This window comes from Rhinatrema bivittatum, chromosome 4, assembly GCF_901001135.1.
Source record: "Rhinatrema bivittatum chromosome 4, aRhiBiv1.1, whole genome shotgun sequence".
Taxonomy (NCBI): Eukaryota; Metazoa; Chordata; class Amphibia; order Gymnophiona; family Rhinatrematidae; genus Rhinatrema; species Rhinatrema bivittatum.
This window is the reverse complement of record NC_042618.1, coordinates 219106196-219127586: the sequence shown is the minus strand read 5'-3', so window position 1 is coordinate 219127586 and position 21391 is coordinate 219106196. Positions and strand designations below refer to the sequence as shown.

At 45.9% G+C, this 21391-nt stretch overlaps 1 protein-coding gene across 1 annotated transcript in view; it reads left to right on the top strand.

The window, feature by feature from the left end:
* UTP20 (UTP20 small subunit processome component) overlaps positions 1-21391 on the top strand; it is a 399297-nt gene that overhangs the window by 32421 nt on the left and 345485 nt on the right. The window contains exons 6-8 of the mRNA XM_029599719.1: positions 2164-2245; positions 6859-6996; positions 9626-9781. Coding sequence (XP_029455579.1) covers positions 2164-2245; positions 6859-6996; positions 9626-9781 — 376 coding nt within the window. The remainder of the gene's footprint in view (positions 1-2163; positions 2246-6858; positions 6997-9625; positions 9782-21391) is intronic.

Below are 21391 nucleotides of genomic sequence, written 5' to 3'. Positions count from 1 at the left end.
CGGTAGCCTACATCAACTGCCAGGGTGGAACCAAAAGCCAGCAAGTGTCCTTAGATCTCCTTATGGAATGGGCGGAAATACATCTACAGTTAATCTCAGCCTCCCACATCGCAGGAAAAAAACAATGTCAGAGCAGAGTTTCTAAGCAGAGAGAGTCTGGAACAAGGAGAGTGGGCGTTGTTGACCAAAGCCTTTCAGCTGGTAGTAGATCGCTGGGGTCTCCCGTCCATCGACCTGCTGGCTGCATCTCACAATGTGAAGGTTCCCCGATTTTTCAGTTGCATAAGAGATCAGTTGACCCTGGGGAAAGACGCTCTCATTCAGACCTGGCTGGAAGAGGAGTGCTGTACGCTTTTCCTCTGTGGCCCCTTCTGGGCAGGGTCATTTGCAGAATCGAGCACCTCGGGGGATTAGTCCTTCTAGTGGCTCCTGAGACTTCTGGTGGAGTACCCCCCCCCCCCCCACCCCAATGCTTCCCACTGCACAGGGACTTGCTACAGCAGGGACCGGCCCTTCACGAGGATCTGAATCGATTTTATGTTATGGTTTGGCTTGCCCGATGAAGCAAGGATATTTGGTGGCAGTAATTGCCACCTCACTCTGTGCGCAGAAGTTCTCTATGTCCCTAGCATATGTGCAGGTCTGAAGAGTATTTGAGGCCTGGTGCGAGGAACGTGATGTTTCCCCTCGGGCGGTCAAAATCCCATTAATTCTGGAATTTTTGCAGGATGGCTTGAATAAAGGTTTGACCCTAAACTCCTTGAAGGTCCAGGTAGCGGCTCTCTCCTGTTTCAGGGGCAAGGTGAACGGAACCTGCCTGTTGGCTCATCCGGACATGGCCCGTTTTCTGAAAGGGGTGAAGCTCCTCCAGCCACCTCTATGGTGGCTGGAGCTCCTCTATGGTGGCTGGTTCCCTTGTGGAATCGTAATCTAGTATTGGAGTTTTTGGCAGGGCTCTTCTTTCGGCTGCTGCGCAGTCTTTCCTTTTGTTTATTAACCCTGAAAACGGTATTCCTGGTGGCTAATATGCTCAGCATGTCGCATCTCTGAACTGCAGGCATTGTCGTGTTGGGAACCATTCCTCTGGATGGCTCCAGTTTCGTTCCATGCCATCCTTCTTGCCCAAGGTATTCTCGGAGTTTCATTTGAATCAGTCCATTTCACTGCCATCCCTAGATAAGCACAGGGATGCAGAAGAATACCGTCTTCTCTGCTATTTGAATGTCAGTTGGCTTTTGGTGCAGTATCTGGAAGTTTCAGAACCGTTTCGAAAGACAAGACTGCCTGTTTGTCTTTCATGGTGGAAGGAAGCTGGGCGAACCAGCTTCGCAGGCTACCATAGGTCCCTGGATTAAGGAGGTGGTCACAGGATCCTATGTGGAGGCAGGAAAGCCATTACCCCTTCAGGTTAAAGCTCATTCCACCAGGGCTCAGGCAGTCTCATGGGCGGAAGCTGGACTGAAGTCTCCCGTTGACATCTGCAGAGTGGCGACATGGTCCTCCTTGCACACCTCAAAGTTCTATTGCCTGGATATTCAGGCCCAGGCGGATGCAGCCTTTGCAAGGGCAGGACCACAGGCAGTCTCCCACCCTGATCGGGAGTAGCTTCTATACATCCCATTGGTCCTGAGTCCATCTGGCTACATGCTAGGAAATGGAAAAATTACTTACCTGATAATTTCGTTTTCCTTAGTGTAGACAGATGGACTCAGCATCCAACCCTCTGCTGCCCAAGAAGAATGGGGCCAAGGATTCGCCCGTGGAGTGGATATCAATTCCAAGACTGGATGACGGTAAGCCGTCATCCAGTCCCTAGATCAGGGCATCTATAATCTTACTAGGGTTCAGTGTTTATGTATGGCTGAGTACAGTTACGGTTGTCCATTTTAATCAAGTTTTTAATTGTTTTTTTCAATAGTATGACCACAGTGGCTTTTGAAGAGAATACTGAAGGGCTGAGGTCACTGCAGGGGTGTATCTAGGGTGATGTCAGTTTTGAAACCTGATTCCATCTGCTGGCAGGGGAGCATAAACCCACTGGTCCTGAGTCCATCTGGCCACACTAAGGAAAATGAAATTAATAGGTAAGTAATATTTTCCATTTTAGAATCTTCCATACTGTGGTGTTTTCATGTTCTAGTCTTCTTTTTCTTGTTCTTACAGTTTGTACAGTTCTCTCCTTGCTCACAACAAGTCTCACATCCGGAAGTTTGCTGCTGAAAGCTTCGCATTTTTAATGAGAAAGGTAAGTGATGGTATTTGTCAACTTAACTTTGAAACAAAAGTGATTTGTTTATATCTATAAACATTAGGGATATGAATCATTTTTATAACGAATTGAAATATCGTACAATATTGCTTAATTCGTTATATATCGGTTAAAACAAGAAACGAACACTTTTCCCCCTGAATTTTCGTGAAAATCGTTTTTGTTATTTTTTATTACTTTTTGTTATTTTTGTTAGTGCGCACTAAGCCGAAAACCGATTTTTTACTAAAAAAAAAAAATGCCGATCCGCGGGAAAACGAGATTTTCCCGCGGCCACACGAACCCGAAAGCGCAAACGATCAGGCACCCGATGCACATCCCTAATAAATATCACTTTCAGCCACCAAATTTATGGTGCAAAAATAACATTTACAATGTTTTTTTGCCCCAAGTTAGCTGTTGAGCTCCTTGGATAAATGGAACTGAACATACACAGTCTCTAGAAAAAACTGGACCTGCTGCATTCTCTGATATCCTGCAGTTTGACTCATGCTTTGAGTTTTGTTATGCCTGCCCTCTGATTGCTTGTTAATATTTTTGACTATTTTTGTGTAAGTAATTCAGATATACAGCATATTTAAAACTACAAGCATTGGACAATGTGTAATGAAGGGACTGGTGTAATAATCCATGGGCGTCCATTTTTATTTTTTTTTATTTTTTGCTGTTTTGCATTTTTTTATGGTATAAGTGGTTTAAATTCTGACTTTAGCACACTGACACCCTGATATATTTAAAATCTGACCCCCTACATGTGGGAATTCTATTTGAGAATGTGGCTGGGAGCTCGTATTTGAATTAGGGCGTAATCTCTCTGATGTATCAAGGTCAGAGGTCAAGTGCATTAGCATGCCACAACTGATTTTGGACCCCAATTTACTAAGCTTTTTATCCATAGACATAGTAAGAGGAAAGAGCCTTAGTACTGATTATATTTGGGGGTCATTTGCATTGATTTAACATATTTATTTTTTTATTTTCAAAATTTGTGGTCACTCATTTGCTGTTACAGCATGGGTATGACATCACAAAGCAGCCTTGCCAGCCAGACATTTGCAGCTTGCATCCTTCAGTGTCCCAGGTCATTTAACAGATGGTTCAGTTAGTCCCAAACAAGTACTGGTGGTGCTTTGAATTCTGAAAAAACGCAGCTTTCATCCCACTGACTTAGAATTGCCACTTTTGTATGACACCTTGTTAACAGTTGACAATCGGGAAGAACTTGGCTTGGAATTTCTGGCACTGGGGTGAAAAAAACAAAAAGAACCAAACAATAAAACCAAAGAGTTCAGCCCCTGCTTTTGAGATGCACGAGGGAGGGCCTGAGGTACCTCAATGCCCAGACTTTTCATCGCAACAGGAAGTGGCATTCATGGGAGTATGGTTTGATGAGGAGGGGAGAGGAGAAATAATATGCCTGGATTGTATTTTGAAATGTGTGGATGATTTTTTTTTTTCTTCCATACAAAAATATGAACAGAAAAAGCAAGCACAAATGTCTGCAGATACTTTGTCCCCAGAGCAATTTTTAAAGTGAAAGTACTCACGCATTTTCCTTTTTGGAAATTGGTGCAAAAAACCTGTTGCTGAATAGTACCCATCGGCTTTGCAGCAACATGGGCAGTCAAGCAGTGTTCAAAAGGAGCTCTGGGAATAGCTGTCTCTTGGTGATAATCCCTCATGTTGGGGAGCTGACTGGTTGGGTGGCTCTGCCTCCATAAACTCCTCCTCCTTACTAGTCCATAAAAAAATAAAAATCATTTTTCCTAGCGTATAGCCAGATGGACTCAGGACCAATGGGGTTGTGCTTCCCTGCCAGCAGATGGAGATGGAGTCGGAGTCAGGTTTCAAAGCTGACATCACCCTGCCTAGATACACCCCTGCAGTGTCCTCAGCCCTTCAGTATTTCTCAGTCTTCAGCAGATGTAGACATGCTTTCCCTATGGGGATCACTGTACCTTTTGGAAGAAGAAATTCTACTTTTAAATTGGAGAAAAGATTGAGCCCCGCTCTCCTGCTATGATACCTAAAGGTCCCTCCCCATTTGAGATCCCTCAGAGGTGTGCCTTGGTCTGGTAGCCCATTCTCGGCGTGGTCTTTACTGCTCAAGCAGCTGAAAGGCAGTGGATGCAGGAAGCTGAGCATGGCGGTGATGGTCAAAGCCCTCTCCCCCTGCAGCCGAGACCGTCTCTGTACTGAGCCGGAAAGCGCTGAGCCCAGGTATGTTTAAAAAAAACAAAACAAGAAGAATACTATTTACCTTCAAAGTAGAGGGGTTTCAGTAAGACTTCCTCCGGTCTTGGCGCGCCATACCGACATCGTTCCTGATCCCGTTGGGGCATAGGGAAGTGGGCTGACGAGCAGGTTGAGTGGCCTCCGATGGGCTAGGCCGCGGCGGCGCCATCTTGTGCATCTCGTATTGCCCGCCATAGGACATTGGTACACACAGTGCGTCGGCTCTGCACATGCTGTGTGCATAACATCATGCACAGTAATCTAAGCGCAGGTTATAGGAAAAGCCGGGTGCATGGGCTGTGCGTGCGCTTCTCCGTGCCCCACCTAAGCGCTCAAAATTTGTGTGCATACATTTTTAAATGCGAACCGATCGAGCGCACGGTTACTGCCACCAATGGCGCAGGCAGCCAAGAAACTAAGCGCCTTGCTGTCTGTACTGCTTGTCATATTAGGGCTTCTCAGTCTGACCTGGATTCCAACTTGTGTCAGCACTGTGAGAAAGCCCAAGGGGATTTGGGCTCCTCCGACTTTGCTGAGCCTAGCTCCTCCCATTCAGATGATGGATTGGCAGCTTAACTGGAAGTACTCTGGATCTGAGTAACCCCTTGGCTGGGTCTTCCATGGGAGAGGGAATCTCGGCTGGGACCATCCCAGTTCCCCCTCGGCTAGGCATGGACCCAGTGGCCTTTTCTTGGGTGGAAATTTTTCCAGGGACTACAGGCCTTTGTACAGGCGCAGTCTACTTCCTTGCTTGCCCCTGTCCGAACGGAACCCCTGCTGGCCCCTTCTCCCTCTCACGTTCCTGGTGCACCTGTACTTGGACGACTGGTTGATCTGGGCAAAGTTCATGGAAGAGAATCTCCAGGGTGACCTCTTTGCTTCAGGAACTCAGATGGGTCATAAATATATGGACAAAAGCAGTCTCAAACCCTCCCAGTCCTTGGATTATCTGGGAGTCTGGTTTGACACCAAGCAGGGCAAGGTCTTCCTCCCGTCCACGCTGATAAGGAAGTTGATGTCCCAAGTGCGTCAGTTGACGAACACAATACGCATGACGGTGTGACGCTATCTTCAGGTCCTCGGTTTGATGGTGTCAACCCTGGCGGTAGTACTGTGGGCGAGGGCACACACGTGACCACTTCAGAGCTCCCTGCTGTCACGTTGGAATCCACTGTCTCAAGGTTACTTGATTCGCCTCCACCTACCGATAGAATTATGTTCTCGGCTCCAATGGTGGCTGCAGGAAGGCTCACCTGGGCAAGGGTGTAACCCTGTCCCTGCCGAACTGGCTGGTCCTCTCGACAGACCTGAGCCTCCAGGGCTGGGGAGCTCACTGTCAGGAACATGGCCCAGGGCGTTGGACCAAAGAAGAGGCATTCTGGAACATATATCGCCTGGAAGCCCGAGCAGTCAGATTGGCGTGTCTAACATTCAGCCACATACTCCAGGGTCAAGTGGTCCGCTTAATGTCGGACATCGAACAACGGTAGCCTACATCAACCACCAGGGGGGAACCAAGAGCCCTCTATGGACAGGGAAATATCTACAGTACCTGAACATAACTTGCCTTGAGCTACCAATGAAAAAGCAGGAGCTACATCCAAATAAAATATGTATATAGTATATATCTAAAGCTATATTTTTGTATGTGTGTGTAATGCACATAGGTCTATATACACTACATCTTTTTATTGGTTTGCTGTATTTACTGTATATTATAAACACCAGTAAAAGGCTTTAAATGAGCAGAGAAAACCCACCTAAGTAAACTAAGAGGTCAATATTTCAGAAGTTATCCGGACTTTAAATTACCCAATTTTTAAATTTTCCACCTAACCAACTGATGACAGGCGTAACTTGCGCGTGCCGGCGGGCTGCCATACGCCATGCCTCGGCACAGGCCACTATGCCGGAGCACTCAACCCCACCCCCAGACCGCCGCCACACCCCCGGACTGCCCCTTTTTCAAGCCCCGGGACATACGCGCGTCCCGGGGCTTGCGCGCGCAGGGGCAGATTTTCTCGGGTTACGTGCGTATGTTACGAGCGTAGCCTTTGAAAACCTGCCCCAAAATTTTCAGTAGCTGAAGTTCAAATTCGTGTACGGATAATGTGAAAAGGATTGGCCTAAGGAAATCTTAATTGTATTTTTGAATTGGGACAGGCTTAGTTGTAGTCACTACATCAGAAGAAAAACTGTGCGATATGAAAAGGGGAAACTTTACTACAGCCATTCGATTTTACTGCATTCTTCTGGCAGAATGTCCCTTCTTTGTATTATTTTGTTCCCAGGAAGCAGTCAGACTTTGTATTGCAAGTAACAAGTTTTTCCTTTTTCTGATATTTTGTTTACAGGTTTCCGATCACAATGCTCTCTTCAATTTCATGTTTCTTGATCTTGGTGAGCACCCAGCAAAGGCAGAGGGCGTGGGACATCTGCTCTTCGAGATGTGTAAAGGTGTCAGAAATATGTTCCACTCCTCCGCGGGCAAGGTAACAGACTTTCCTCCACACAACTATGCTCAATAAGCAGAACCCAGCATGTGGTCACGAGAAGTACTACTACTGCTATTTACATTTCTATAAAGTTACTAGATGTACACAACTCTGTACAAATACATAAAATAGAGACCATCCCAGCTCCATGGAGCTTGCAATCTATTTGAGATACACAGATAAGACAGGTGATTTCTAGTAATCACTTAACTATTACAGTAAAACATGTATAACATGAGAGGGCCAAGATCAGGAAGAGTTAGGAGTTTTGGATTTAAGTGAAACTTGAACATGGTCCGAGATGGAGCAAGATGGAGCAAGATGGAGCTATGCTGTAAAAATATTTGTGAAGGAGAGTAAGCACAAGCAGTACCGAATCAGAAAGCAATGTGTTCTCCATTACTCAGATCTTGCTTCAAGCGGAATGTTCATGGTCAAAACTCAAGGTGGTTATTGCTGAGCCAGATGAGCCACTTCTGGGAGCTTCCAGTTTATAGGCATGGCAGAGAAATCCAGGATGTTAGCACATCCCTTTCTTCCCCATTTCCCACATTGGGGAACATCATCAGAATGAGCCAGGAGCCCTCAAAATAGTGAGTCAGCTCACAGATCACTTGAGTGCAAACCTGGGCTCCATACCTCTTCTGGTGTCCTGTATGAATCCTGACACTTTAGTATGCATAGGGAGAGGAAGTGAAAGATAAAGCAGAGTTGCTTACGTGTAACAGGTGTTCTCCTAGAACAGCAGGATGTTAGTCCTCACACATGGGTGACATCATTGGACGGAGCCCGGCATGGAACTTTGATCTCTAAAGATTCTAGAGCTTTCAGCATGCCCTACTGAGCATGTGCAGCTGTAGTCAGAGACCCTCAGTCTCATCCGCGGAGCTGTCGTCTCGCGGTTGTTGTGGAGTTCATGCTCTTTTTCTTTTTTTTAATTAGAAAATGTTGTTTTCACGATATTCAGCTTTGCTCTCTTCTTAGTTTTGTAAGTGATTTTTTTCTAGAGTTGCAGCTTTTCTTTCTTGTAGTTTATTCTTTTTCCAACTATCTGCCGGCTGCATTGTGGGTTCTTCCCTGTGCAGCCTGACAGAGTCTGTTATTAAAAAAAAAAAAAACTGCTCCTGCAGGACATGGCCTGCACTTGCCAGGGACTTTGCTGCAGTCATTCCCTGTGGGTCTCGCAGGTGAGTCGGTTCCGCCGATGGCTACAGCTGCACATGCTCAGTAGGGCATGCTGAAAACTCTAGAATCTTTGAGATCAAAGTTCTGTGCCAGGCTCCATCCGATGATGCCACCTATGTGTGAGGACTAACATCTTGCTTGTCCTAGGAGAATCAGTTAAATTCATTAGTGGGCTCTATTTATTTTTTTGTAATTGTGTTTGTATAATTGTGGCTGCTTTAACCAAGAATGGATTAGTGTAAAATTTCAGAGAAGGGCAAGGGCTGTAACAAAAGTAGTTACATTGCATGAAAATTTGTGATTAGTTACACAAAACAGAAGAAATATCTTCTTTCCTTCTTTTTTTTTTTTTTGTTTTCATACTGCTTCTCCCCTCTTCCTGTTGATGTTATTCTTAGGTTTTTTTTCTTCTTGTCCAAACATAGTTTATTATTAATTATTACTAAAGCTTGGTATGAAGTGTGCCCAGCTTTTATCATGGCCTTTGTTCTTAAATCATTCTTCCCCTGAGGTCACCCTTCATCTGTTTATGCTGAACGGCTGCAGAGTGGGTTCTTGAATGTGATCAGTGCAATGTGGCCTGTTTTTACCAGCTAATGAGGGTGCGAGTGGTAGCACTAGAGTCAGATGTACCAAAGGGTTTTTCTCACTTTGTGTTTCTGGGAAAATTGCTTAGTGCATTGGCCCCTATGCTAGTGGTCTGTTTACCTACACCTTTTCAGTTTATCCATTTATTGTTAGGGAAAGGAATGCTTGGAATGAGGATTAGATGCCTGATTCTTCTGTCTGTCGGGCCTCAGGCTTATTTTATCAAAGGCTTTTCCTGTCAGCACAGATGAAGAAGAAACTTCATAAATCAGTCCCTTTGTGCTTTGTGGACTTTGTTCCCTTCAGACTCAGCTCTCTGAGCAAGAGACACACAAAGCAAAAATGTATTGCCAGCAGCTTGTGATTCCTAACCATGGGGTACTTTCCTCATTATGCCTTTGTGGCACAAACATTATCTGGCAAACGTATCTGGTGTCCTGAGATGTCAGTATCAGTGATGGAGAAATCAGCCTCCGGTGTATGACACATTTGTCCATCTTAAAGAAGTAAATGATTAATAATGGAGGGAGGTGGCCTAGTGGTTAGTGCAATGGGCTGCAAACCAGAGAAACCAGGACTCAAATCCCACTTCTATCACTCACACTTTTTGTGACCTTGGGTAAATCACTTTATTTCCTGTTGCATCAGGTACCCACTTGCTTGTAAGCTCTTGGGGTCGGGGCCTATCATACCTGAATACTTAATCACAGTTGTACAGCACTGCATATGTCTAATAGCGCTATAAAAATGATGATGATTATTATAGAGTACTAGTAACCATAAGAAAATCCAATACTTTTATTTTTGTTACAGAAGCTATAGTTCCTTTGTAACTAATCCTTTTCCCCCATAGGCTCTTACATTAATTGTGCAAAAGCTGGGGCCTGTTACCGAAACTGAAGTGATGTTACCATGGGCTATGGTTGGACAGGCTGTCAAGCACCTGGTAGAGGCATCTGCATCTTATGTGCACAGGGAGCACTTGGATCCACTTTTCAGATGCCTGCAAGTAAGTTTTCCATAATTAATGGAAAAGGTCATCATGCAATACAGACTTTTATTCTTTTAGATGATTCATGGCATTGAACAGAAAAGTTTACATGGCTTTTATGCAATGGAAACTCATTCATAATGTATTATGATTTTTAAAAATGGACCTCTTAGGACCTCATAACTCTAAGAATAAAATAAGTTATACTGTAATGTTAATTTCAACTTGCTTTTTGACTATGATCAGGAGGATATATTATGTCTTGTAAAACAATAGCTTTCTTTTTCTAAAAGGGTGTACAGATTCCTCACTTGATTACCTCCCCCTGCACCACCTTCAGTCTATCCTCATGAGCTACGATACTCCTCTGGGCGGTAAAATAGGGGGGCCTTATTCGAGCATAGTCCAGCTCTGCATCCTTATTAAGTGGCTGGTATGAAGCAGCTCAGTGAATTGAAAAATATTTAAACAGCGGAAAACATTTTAAGATTCTTCTGTTCCTATATCATGCCCACATGTCATTTGGCGAGCCTGAGTGCTAGTCTTCTTTATTTATTTTGAAAAGTTTATATATCGTGTTTGAAACAATTAGTCCGTCAAAACGGTTTACATGGTATAATATATATACATAATAAAAATACATATAAAAACTCATTTAAAACATATATAAAAAAGGTTTTAGGAAAAGGTGGGACTACTTAGATTAGAGGTAGCTGACTGGCTGATTCCAACCATGGCCCCAAAGAGGTGTTTGGAAGGTGCAAGTGGCAAAAAAATGCTAGATCAACAGTTATACTTTATGTAAGATGGCTGAAGCTTAATTTCTGATCCTTGCAGCATTGGGAGAGGACAAATAGTTGGGTCTTGCAAGCTCTTTTGATGCTCATGCTTTTAAGAGTGGGGATTAGTCGTACTTTCCTGTGCCATAGTGTGATTCTTAATCTTGGCGAGATGAAGAGATTTAAGGGGTACAAGACCCGTTCCCTTTCCGTTAAACATGTTTCATAAGAATGATCACATGTATTACACCCTGGACTGGCCCAAGAGTTAAAGAAAACAGTCTTTGTCCCTTTCGGTGGGGGTCTAAGCATTTTGAATATCACGAGAGTAAATCTATGTGGATTCAGTGGAACTGGCATCCAGTATAGATCAATTATATGGACAGCATTCTATCAGACAGAATCCCAGATGTTCACCAAAGCATTGTAGGACAGATTATTAAAACATTTTGCTTGAAAAGCAGGATTGATGTGTTCTTTCTGGTGGGTCAAAGTGAAAGTCTTGCACTCCCTCATTCTGTTCAGTTGAATAGCCCTAAGGGGCTTCTAGGGGTATTTGAAGTGAAGACTCTTCTCTCTCTATCTCTCTCTCCCCTTTCTCTGACTATTTCTGTTTTTAAATAGCCTTTAAATGTTACTGTTCATGAAGGAACTGAACAATTAAAAAACAAAAAAAAATGTGTATATGTCGGCCCCGGCCCCTTTTTGTCGTGTTCTGTTGCGCATGCACAATTTGCCAGTTTTAAAATACGAGTTGCTCATGCTTGGCCCATATACTCACATACATGGGCCTTTTAATGCTAGCAAAATCTCAAGGTCATAAGGGCATCAGAAAGTCAGATCACCTTTTGGTCCTGTATAATGGAGTAAGAAAGGGAAAAGTGGCCTCTAGTGTTACGGTGGCACGATGGATTAAGGAGGTGATTGCAGCAGCTTATGTGGACTCCACTGTTCCATTGCTAAAGCAGGTGTGGTCTCACTTCATGAGGGTGCAGGTGACTTTGTAATCAGAGTTGAGATTGATCTCTCCTTTGGAAATCTGTAAAGCACGAAATTGGTGGTCTTTGCATGATTTTACTAAGCATTACCACTTCCCTGTACGTACCAGGATCAGTCCAGGACACCTGGGTTGTGACTCCGCACCAGTAGGTGGAGACAGCAGATGGTAGATGGTGTAAAACCTACAGTCTTGAGAGAGAGAACATAAAGATTACAAGACAAAATTTCTGGAACCTCCAAGGGAGTTGTGAGGTCCAGGTGGGCCATCCCCCCTGGATTGAGGTGGACGAGCAGGGGGTGGTGACCTTTCTAATAGCTGGGTCCATAGGTCCGTGGGGTAGACATCTGGTGATCCGGATCCCTCATCCTCCATGAGACAGCAGTGGAATCTGCTTGCAGTTCTGCACTGCAAGCCCAGTGGAACAGGGAAGTATCCCTTTTTTCCCTGTATGTACCGGATCAGTCCAGACTCCTGGGTCATACATCCGTGCCAGCAGGCGGAGAAAGAGAAAGTAAAACTGCCACTGCTTTAACTATGCTGATGCCCCCTGCAGTTTCTCAGTATTTCTCTGTCTCCCAGCAGGGCAGGGCTGATGCTTGAACCCTGCAGTTTTGGTTTAGGATTTTTTAGATGTTTTTCTTTTAAATTTTGAGAGCCTTCCTCCCAGGGGGTCGGGGTTGCTGGTAAGGAACCCCGACCCTATCTGGGTGGGGGTCGGTGACCCTTCTGTACGCCCACATCCCGTAACTGTGAGGTGCACATCCGGTGGTCCGGATCCCTCCCTGATACATGTTGGGCTCCAAAATTAGTTTTCTCACTTTTTTTCTCTCTTTGGTTAATTGCTGAATTGAGCTGAACAGCTCTCTTCAGCGCAGGTGAGGAAAGTTTCAGTGAGACTGCTGTTAGAGCAGTAAAGTTTAAAAAAAAAAAAAAAAAAAGGTAAAGGAGGAGGAATAGGATCAGGAACAGGTAGGAGCTGTGTCGACTCTCGGCGCGGTTTCGGCGGTGTTTTCTTCATGGGTTTCTTTTTGTTTTTTCTGTCTGTTTTACTTTGACTCGTCAGTGCCTCGATGGTGAGGGGGGTGGCTTGTTGTGCGTGTGGGTCCACCCTGGTGCGCCTAAGTTGCAGCGGCCTGCGTTTCCGGGGGGGAGGGTCCCTCCGAACTCCCCAGGCTGGCTGAACGTAGGAGGTGCCTGTCTCGGCCTTCCCCGATTTCGTTGGGCCCGGCAGCGGCTGTGAGGCGTCCCGCTGGGGAAACCGCCGGAATGGCGGTCATTTTGAGTCCTTTGGGGCTCAAATTTCCGGCACCTCAGACACTGGGGGATTCCCCCCCCAGTACTTTTACTGGTGCTCCCAGGTCCTGTAAGGGGACAGGGAGCCCCAATAGAGCCTGGGGAAGGGGCCCTTTTGCCTGCGCCCGACAATGGGCGGACTCCGGCTCCCTTTTTGCCAGAGTTTGTGTTGTTAATGTACAAAGCTTTTTTGGTGCAATATGAGGGGGTGAGTCTGGTGTGGGTAGTCAGTTCCCTCCCCCCTTACTCCCGGAGCCTGGTTTATCCCGGGGAGGATCCCTGCCTGGGGTGGCCCCCGGTCAGGGCATGCAGGGGTCCTCGCAGGCAGGAGCTGCGCCCGCTTGAGGGCTGCGTGTTCCCACAGAGGCTCCGCAGGACAACTCCGATTGTTCGGGGAGGGCGGACACGGACGTTGGGGGACCCAGACAACCTGGATTCCGGACAGCCGATAGAGGGGGATGACCCCAAGATTCTCCGGCTATTCCGTAAAGATGAGTTAGCGCCACTTCTTCTGGAGGAACTGGGTCTCCAGTCTCCAGCGGCGGACGCGCGTAAGGATGCTGCGGATCTGGTTTTGCAAAGCATCAGGCGTCCTTCCGCGGCTTTCCTATACCATGATTCCATTCAGATGTTAGTCGAACAGGAATGGAATTCGCCGGACGCGTGGCTGAGGGTTGGCATTGCTAAGAAAATGCCATACTGGGTCAGACCAAGGGTCCATCAAGCCCAGCATCCTGTTTCCAACAATGGCCAATCCAGGCCATAAGAACCTGGCAATTACCCAAAAACTAAGTCTATTCCATGTTACCATTGCTAATGGCAGTGGCTATTCTCTAAGTGAACTTAATAGCAGGTAATGGACTTCTCCTCCAAGAACTTATCCAATCCTTTTTTAAACACAGCTATACTAACTGCACTAACCACATCCTCTGGCAACAAATTCCAGAGTTTAATTGTGCGTTGAGTAAAAAAAAACTTTCTCCAATTAGTTTTAAATGTGCCCCATGCTAACTTCATGGCGTGCACCCTAGTCTTTCTACTATCCGAAAGAGTAAATAACCGATTCACATCTACCCGTTCTAGACCTCTCATGATTTTAAACACCTCTATCATATCCCCCCTCAGTCGTCTCTTCTCCAAGCTGAAAAGTCCTAACCTCTTTAGTCTTTCCTCATAGGGAAGCTGTTCCATTCCCCTTATCATTTTGGTTGCCCTTCTCTGTACCTTCTCCATCGCAATTATATCTTTTTTGAGATGCGGCGACCAGAATTGTACACAGTATTCAAGGTGCGGTCTCACCATGGAGCGATACAGAGGCATTATGACATTTTCCGTTTTATTCACCATTCCCTTTCTAATAATTCCCAACATTCTGTTTGCTTTTTTGACTGCCGCAGCACACTGTACCAACGATTTCAATGTGTTATCCACTATGACACCTAGATCTCTTTCTTGGGTTGTAGCATCTAATATGGAACCCAACATTGTGTAATTATAGCATGGGTTATTTTTCCCTATATGCATCACCTTGCACTTATCCACATTAAATTTCATCTGCCATTTGGATGCCCAATTTTCCAGTCTCACAAGGTCTTCCTGCAATTTATCACAATCTGCTTGTGATTTAACTACTCTGAACAATTTTGTGTCATCTGCAAATTTGATTATCTCACTCGTTGTATTTCTTTCCAGATCATTTATAAATATATTGAAAAGTAAGGGTCCCAATACAGATCCCTGAGGCACTCCACTGTCCACTCCCTTCCACTGAGAAAATTGCCCATTTAATCCTACTCTCTGTTTCCTGTCTTTTAGCCAGTTTGCAGTCCACGAAAGGACATCGCCACCTATCCCATGACTTTTTACTTTTCCTAGAAGCCTCTCATGAGGAACTTTGTCAAATGCCTTCTGAAAATCCAAGTATACTATATCTACCGGTTCACCTTTATCCACATGTTTATTAACTCCTTCAAAAAAGTGAAGCAGATTTGTGAGGCAAGACTTGCCCTGGGTAAAGCCATGCTGACTTTGTTCCATTAAACCATGTCTTTCTATATGTTCTGTGATTTTGATGTTTAGAACACATTCCACTATTTTTCCTGGCACTGAAGTCAGGCTAACTGGTCTGTAGTTTCCCGGATCGCCCCTGGAGCCCTTTTTAAATATTGGGGTTACATTTGCTATCCTCCAGTCTTCAGGTACAATGGATGATTTTAATGATAAGTTACAAATTTTTACTAATAGGTCTGAAATTTCATTTTTTAGTTCCTTCAGAAATCTGGGGTGTATACCATCCAGTCCAGGTGATTTACTACTCTTCAGTTTGTCAATCAGGTCTACCACATCTCCTAGGTTCACCGTGATTTGATTCAGTCCATCTGAATCATTGCCCATGAAAACCTTCTCCATTACGGGTACCTCCCCAACATCCTCTTCAGTAAACACCGAAGCAAAAAAATCATTTAATCTTTCCGCGATGGCCTTATCTTCTCTAAGTGCCCCTTTAACCCCTCGATCATCTAACGGTCCAACTGACTCCCTCACAGTCTTTCTGCTTCGGATATATTTTAAAAGTTTTTACTGTGAGTTTTTGCCTCTACAGCCAACTTCTTTTCAAATTCTCTCTTAGCCTGTCTTATCAATGTCTTACATTTAACTTGCCAATGTTTTTTGCTTTACCCTATTTTCTTCTGTTGGATCCTTCTTCCAATTTTTGAATGAAGATCTTTTGGCTAAAATAGCTTCTTTCACCTCCCCTTTTAACCATGCCGGTAATAGTTTTGCCTTCTTTCCACCTTTCTTAATGTGTGGAATACATCTGGACTGTGCTTCTAGAATGGTATTTTTTAACAATGACCACACCTCTTGGACATTTTTTACTTTTGTAGCTGCTCCTTTCAGTTTTTTTCTAACAATTTTTCTCATTTTATCAAAGTTTCCCTTTTGAAAGTTTAGCACGAGAGCCTTGGATTTGCACACTGTTCCTTTTCCAGTCATTAAATCAAATTTGATCATATTATGATCACTATTGCCAAGCGGCCCCACCACCATTACCTCTCTCACCAAGTCCTGTGCTCCACTGAGAATTAGATCTAAAAATGCTCCCTCTCTCGTCGGTTCCTGAACTAATTGCTCCATAAAGCTATCATTTATTCCATCCAGGAACGTTATCTCTCTAGCGTGACCCGATGATACATTTACCCAGTCTATATTGGGGTAATTGAAGTCTCACATCAGACAAAAAGTGCAGGTAGAGGGTCAATCCTGACAAAAGACTCCAAATAGATTTCAAAGTTAATAAGGATTTTTATTCATTTATGAGGCAACTCCACTGATTCAAATCCCAAGCAATACTTTGCGGCGTCCCCCGACACGGTCCCGTGTTTCGCCTAGGGCTGCATCGGGAGGGTAGCGCCAACAGGATTTCTCAATAGGAAAGCTAAAACAAATTAAACAAAACGTCAGGATGCTATATAGGACTTACGCCGACTAGAAATACAAACAATGATGATTCACCATAACTCTTACCTGACAGCTTGATTTTCTGAATTCTGACAGGGAGCGCACTAACCCTAAACGCTGTCAGGTATTTCAAGGATAGCGGTGGCGCCAAAATCACAGGTGAACCAATGACGTGGGTAAATTGTCCCCGTTCATTGGTTCCCGTTCCTGTGAGGTGCCCTAGCAGCATAGTATGTGACCAGTGCTTACTGTGAGAGATCTTATGTGAACAGAAACCATTCTATCTCCCGATTAAGTCCCTTGGGGGTTACTGAATCTAAAGTAAATATCCACCGCTGTTCAATACGTCCTAACTGTTCTGCATATATTAACAATATACGTAGGTAAAACCTACGTATATTGTTAATATACGTAGGTAAAACCACGAGAATGGTTAAAACACGTATTATTGAGCATTGCTCTAACATCCGGCACGCAAGAGAGAACGAACCCTTGGTAGAGCACTGGGTAAACAAATCTCATAACCTCGCTGACCTCAAGTTCAGTGTCATTGAAGTGTTCCCACGTCCTGTCCGAGGGGGTTGTTATGCAGAACAGTTAGGACGTATTGAACAGCGGTGGATATTTACTTTAGATTCAGTAACCCCCAAGGGACTTAATCGGGAGATAGAATGGTTTCTGTTCACATAAGATCTCTCACAGTAAGCACTGGTCACATACTATGCTGCTAGGGCACCTCACAGGAACGGGAACCAATGAACGGGGACAATTTACCCACGTCATTGGTTCACCTGTGATTTTGGCGCCACCGCTATCCTTGAAATACCTGACAGCGTTTAGGGTTAGTGCGCTCCCTGTCAGAATTCAGAAAATCAAGCTGTCAGGTAAGAGTTATGGTGAATCATCATTGTTTGTATTTCTAGTCGGCGTAAGTCCTATATAGCATCCTGACGTTTTGTTTAATTTGTTTTAGCTTTCCTATTGAGAAATCCTGTTGGCGCTACCCTCCCGATGCAGCCCTAGGCGAAACACGGGACCGTGTCGGGGGACGCCGCAAAGTATTGCTTGGGATTTGAATCAGTGGAGTTGCCTCATAAATGAATAAAAATCCTTATTAACTTTGAAATCTATTTGGAGTCTTTTGTCAGGATTGACCCTCTACCTGCACTTTTTGTCTGATGTGAGATTATTTAAAGTGCAGTTTGCTCTGATATACTTTTGGTAATTGAAGTCTCCCATTATTACTGCACTACCAATTTGGTTAGCTTCCCTAATTTCTCTTAGCATTTCACTGTCCGTCTCACCATCTTGACCAGGTGGACGGTAGTATACCGCTATCACTATAGTCTTCCCCGACACACAAGGGATTTCTACCCATAAAGATTCAATTTTGTATTTAGTCTCATGGAGGATGTTTATCCTGTTGGACTCTATGCCATCCCAGACATAAAGTGCCACACCTCCTCCCGAGTGCTCCTCTCTGTCATTGCGATATAATTTGTACCCCGGTATAGCAGTGTTATCCTCTTTCCACCATGTCTCTACAATGCCAGAACAGACCCTGTAGTTATTTGCCCTACCCAAGTTGGACTCCGCGGAATCCGCCGTGATGAAACAGACCACTATCCTGGTTACAGGAGCAACAGTGCTGAAAGATGTTCAGGATCGCAGACTCGAGATTCAACTCAAAAGGATTTTTGAGGTCTCGGCCCTCAGTCTTCACGCGGCTATTTGTTCCAGCCTCATGCAGAGGGCATGCTTATGCTGGGTACAGCGCACACAAGAAGAGCAGACACTCACGGACGAACAAGCGGCTCACACAGACCGATTAGAATCGGCAGTAGGCTTTGTAGCCGATGCATTGTATGATGTAGTCCGGACATCCTCCTGGGTTATGGGCTTGGCAGTAGCGGCTCGGTGCATGCTATGACTTCGTAACTGGTCGGCAGATATTTCTTCTAAGTCCAGGTTGTCATCTTTGCCTTTTAAAGGTCGACTCCTGTTTGGGGAGGAATTAGATCAAATTGTGCAACAATTGGCAGATGCTAAGGCGCCTCACTTGCCAGAAGACGTAGTTTTCCACCTCTGTTATGTTTTCGTGACAATCGCAGGTTTCGCCAAGAGCGCACCACTGGGGCGCCGGTGCAGAGGGGTTCTTCGTCAAGAGGACATTCCTGGGGACAGCCCTTTCGAGGGGGCCGCAGACCCTTCGGAATCCCGGTAATACAGCTCCCTCCGGTCCCAAGTCTACACATTGAAAGAAGGCCGGTCCACTCCGCTGTTCCTTTTGTAATGGGTCGGCTGGCATTGTTTTACAGGGAGTGGGCCAAGATCATGTAGGACCAGTGGGTTCTAGGGGTGATAAAAGATGGCTACGCCTTAGATTTTGCAAGGCCTGTCCATGACTTGTTCCTAGTTTCCCCATACGGCTCACTGAAGAAGCGCAGAGTGGTGCGGGAGACTCTGCACAGGTTGCAGGGGTTGGGGGCTGTGATACCGGTGCCACTGGAGGAGACTCGATCCGGGAGGTATTCGATCTATTTTGTGGTCCCGAAGAAAGAGGAAACCTTTCATCCCATTCTCGATTTGAAAAGGGTGAATTTAGCGTTGCGAGTTCCTTGTTTTCGGATGGAGACCTTGCGCTCAGTGATAGCAGCGGTACACTCCCAGGAGTTCCTGGCATCATTAGATTTGACAGAAGCATATCTTCATATCCCTATTTTTCAGGCACATCAGCGCTATCTGCGGTTCATGGTCCTGGGACAGCACTTCCAGTTTCAGGCACTCCCCTTCGGCTTGGCCACGGCACCTCACATCTTCACCAAGATCATGGTGGTCGTGGCAGCGGCCTTACGTCGACAGGAAGTTCTAGTACATCCCTATTTGGACGATTGGCTCATTCGGGCGAAGTCGGAAGCCAGTTGTCAAACAACGGTATAGACGGTACTTCGGACCTTGCAATCGTTAGGCTGGGTAGTGAATTTGGCAAAGAGCCATCTGGTACCCTCACAGACTCTGGAGTATTTGGGAGCGTTCTTCAATACCACCAAAGGCAGAGTTTTCTGATGAATGAGAGGGCTCGCAAGCTTCAATGGCAGATTCGGCATTTAACGCGGTTGCCGATTATCACTGCTTGGGACGTGTTACGGGTGCTCGGGTCCATGGCTTCCACCTTGGAGCTGGTACCATGGGCTTTTGCTCATCTGTGTCCCCTCCAGAGCGCACTCTTGGCTCAGTGGAGTCCGGTGTCGCAGCAGTATCACCAACCAGTTTCTCTTCTTCCAGAGACCAGGGCCAGTCTGTCGTGGTGGCTCCATACCCCCAAACGTCTGATAGGGATGTCCTTGGAGATTCCGGATTGGATAGTCCTGACCACGGATGCGAGTCTGTCTGGTTGGGGAGCAGTTTGTCAGAGTCAAGCAACTCAAGGCTCCTGGTCGACCGTAGAGGCATCTTGGTCTATCAGTCGGTTGGAAGCCAGAGCGGTGCATTTGGCTTTGCTTGCCTTTCAGCCTTTGCTCCAAGAGCGGTCAGTGAGAGTGCTCTCAGACAATGCGACCACTGTAGCGTATATAAACAGACGGGGGGCACTCGGAGCCATGCGGTCTCCCTCGAGATTCAGGACCTGATACGGTGGGCGGAACGTCAATTGATACAGATCTCTGCATCTCATATCGCCAGAGTTGAAAATGTGCAAGCCGACTACCTAAGTCGCACGCTTCTGGATCCGGGGGAGTGGGAGTTGTCAGATGCGACAGTGCACCTCGTTCGTTCAACGAGGGGTTGTCCATGGGTCGATCTCATGGCAACTCGTCACAATGCGAAGGCTCCTCGGTTTTTCAGCAGACGCAGAGATTACGGCGCAGAGGGCGTGGACGCTCTGGTACTTCCCTGGCCCCAGGGGCTTCTGTTCTACATTTTTCCTCCTTGGCCTCTGGTGGGCAAAATACTGCGACGGATAGAGAATCACCCAGGGGAGGTGATACTCGTGGCCCCGGAGTGGCCTCGCCATCCTTGGTTTGCAGATCTATTAAATCTGGCGGTTGAGGGACCCTTATGACTCAGTCATCTCCCCGGTCTACTACACCAGGGTCCCGTATTTTCGGATCAGGCCGCTCGCTTTTGTCTAGCAGCATGGCTTTTGAGAGGAGGCATTTATGGGCAAAAGGATACCCGGAGACGGTAGTTACTACCCTCCTTCAGTCTAGGCGGAAGTCCACCTCCATGGCATACGTCCAAGTCTGGAAAGTCTTTGAGGCTTGGTGTCTGGCGAAGGGGACTCCATTCTTGCATGCTTCTGTAGCACAAGTGTTATCTTTCTTACAGGACGGGTTGGTTAAGGGTCTATCTCTCAATTCCCTTGGAGTCCAGGTGGCAGCGTTGGCCTCTTTGAGGGGAACCGTGGATGGCTATCGCTTGGCCTCTCATCCGGATGTGGTCCGCTATATTCAAGGGGTCAAGAATTTGCGTCCCCCTGTGATAAAGGTTTGTCCTCCTTGGAACCTCAACCTGGTCCTTCGGTGTTTGTGAGCCTCCTTTCGAACCCATTCGGAGGGCTACGTTGAAGGATGTAACCTTGAAGGTGATTTTCTTGGTAGCCATTTGCTTGGCAAGGCGCATTTCAGAGTTGCAGGCCTTGTCATGTCGTGATCCTTTTCTTCAGATATCGGATGGGGGTGTCTCTTTACGGACAGTTCCATCTTTTGTGCCGAAAGTAATTTCTTCCTTTCATGTTAATCAGTCAGTGGAACTGCCGGCTTTTTCGGATTTATCTGCTTCGGAGCCACATTTGTGTGAGCTTCGGCTTCTAGATGTTCGCAGAGCATTGCTTCGCTATCTTACAGTCACGAATGGTTTTCGGCACTCTGACCATCTTTTTGTGCTATGGAGTGGTCCGAAGAAGGGCCTTCAAGCTTCCAAAACTACTATTGCTAGATGGCTTAAGGAAGCTATTGGATCAGCTTGCATTCTCAAAGGTAAGCCAGTACCGGAGGGTTTGAGGGCTCATTCCACCCGGTCTCAGTCGGCTTCTTGGGCAGAGGCTCACTTGGTTTCACCACAAGGATTTGTAGGGCGGCGACTTGGAAGTCGCTA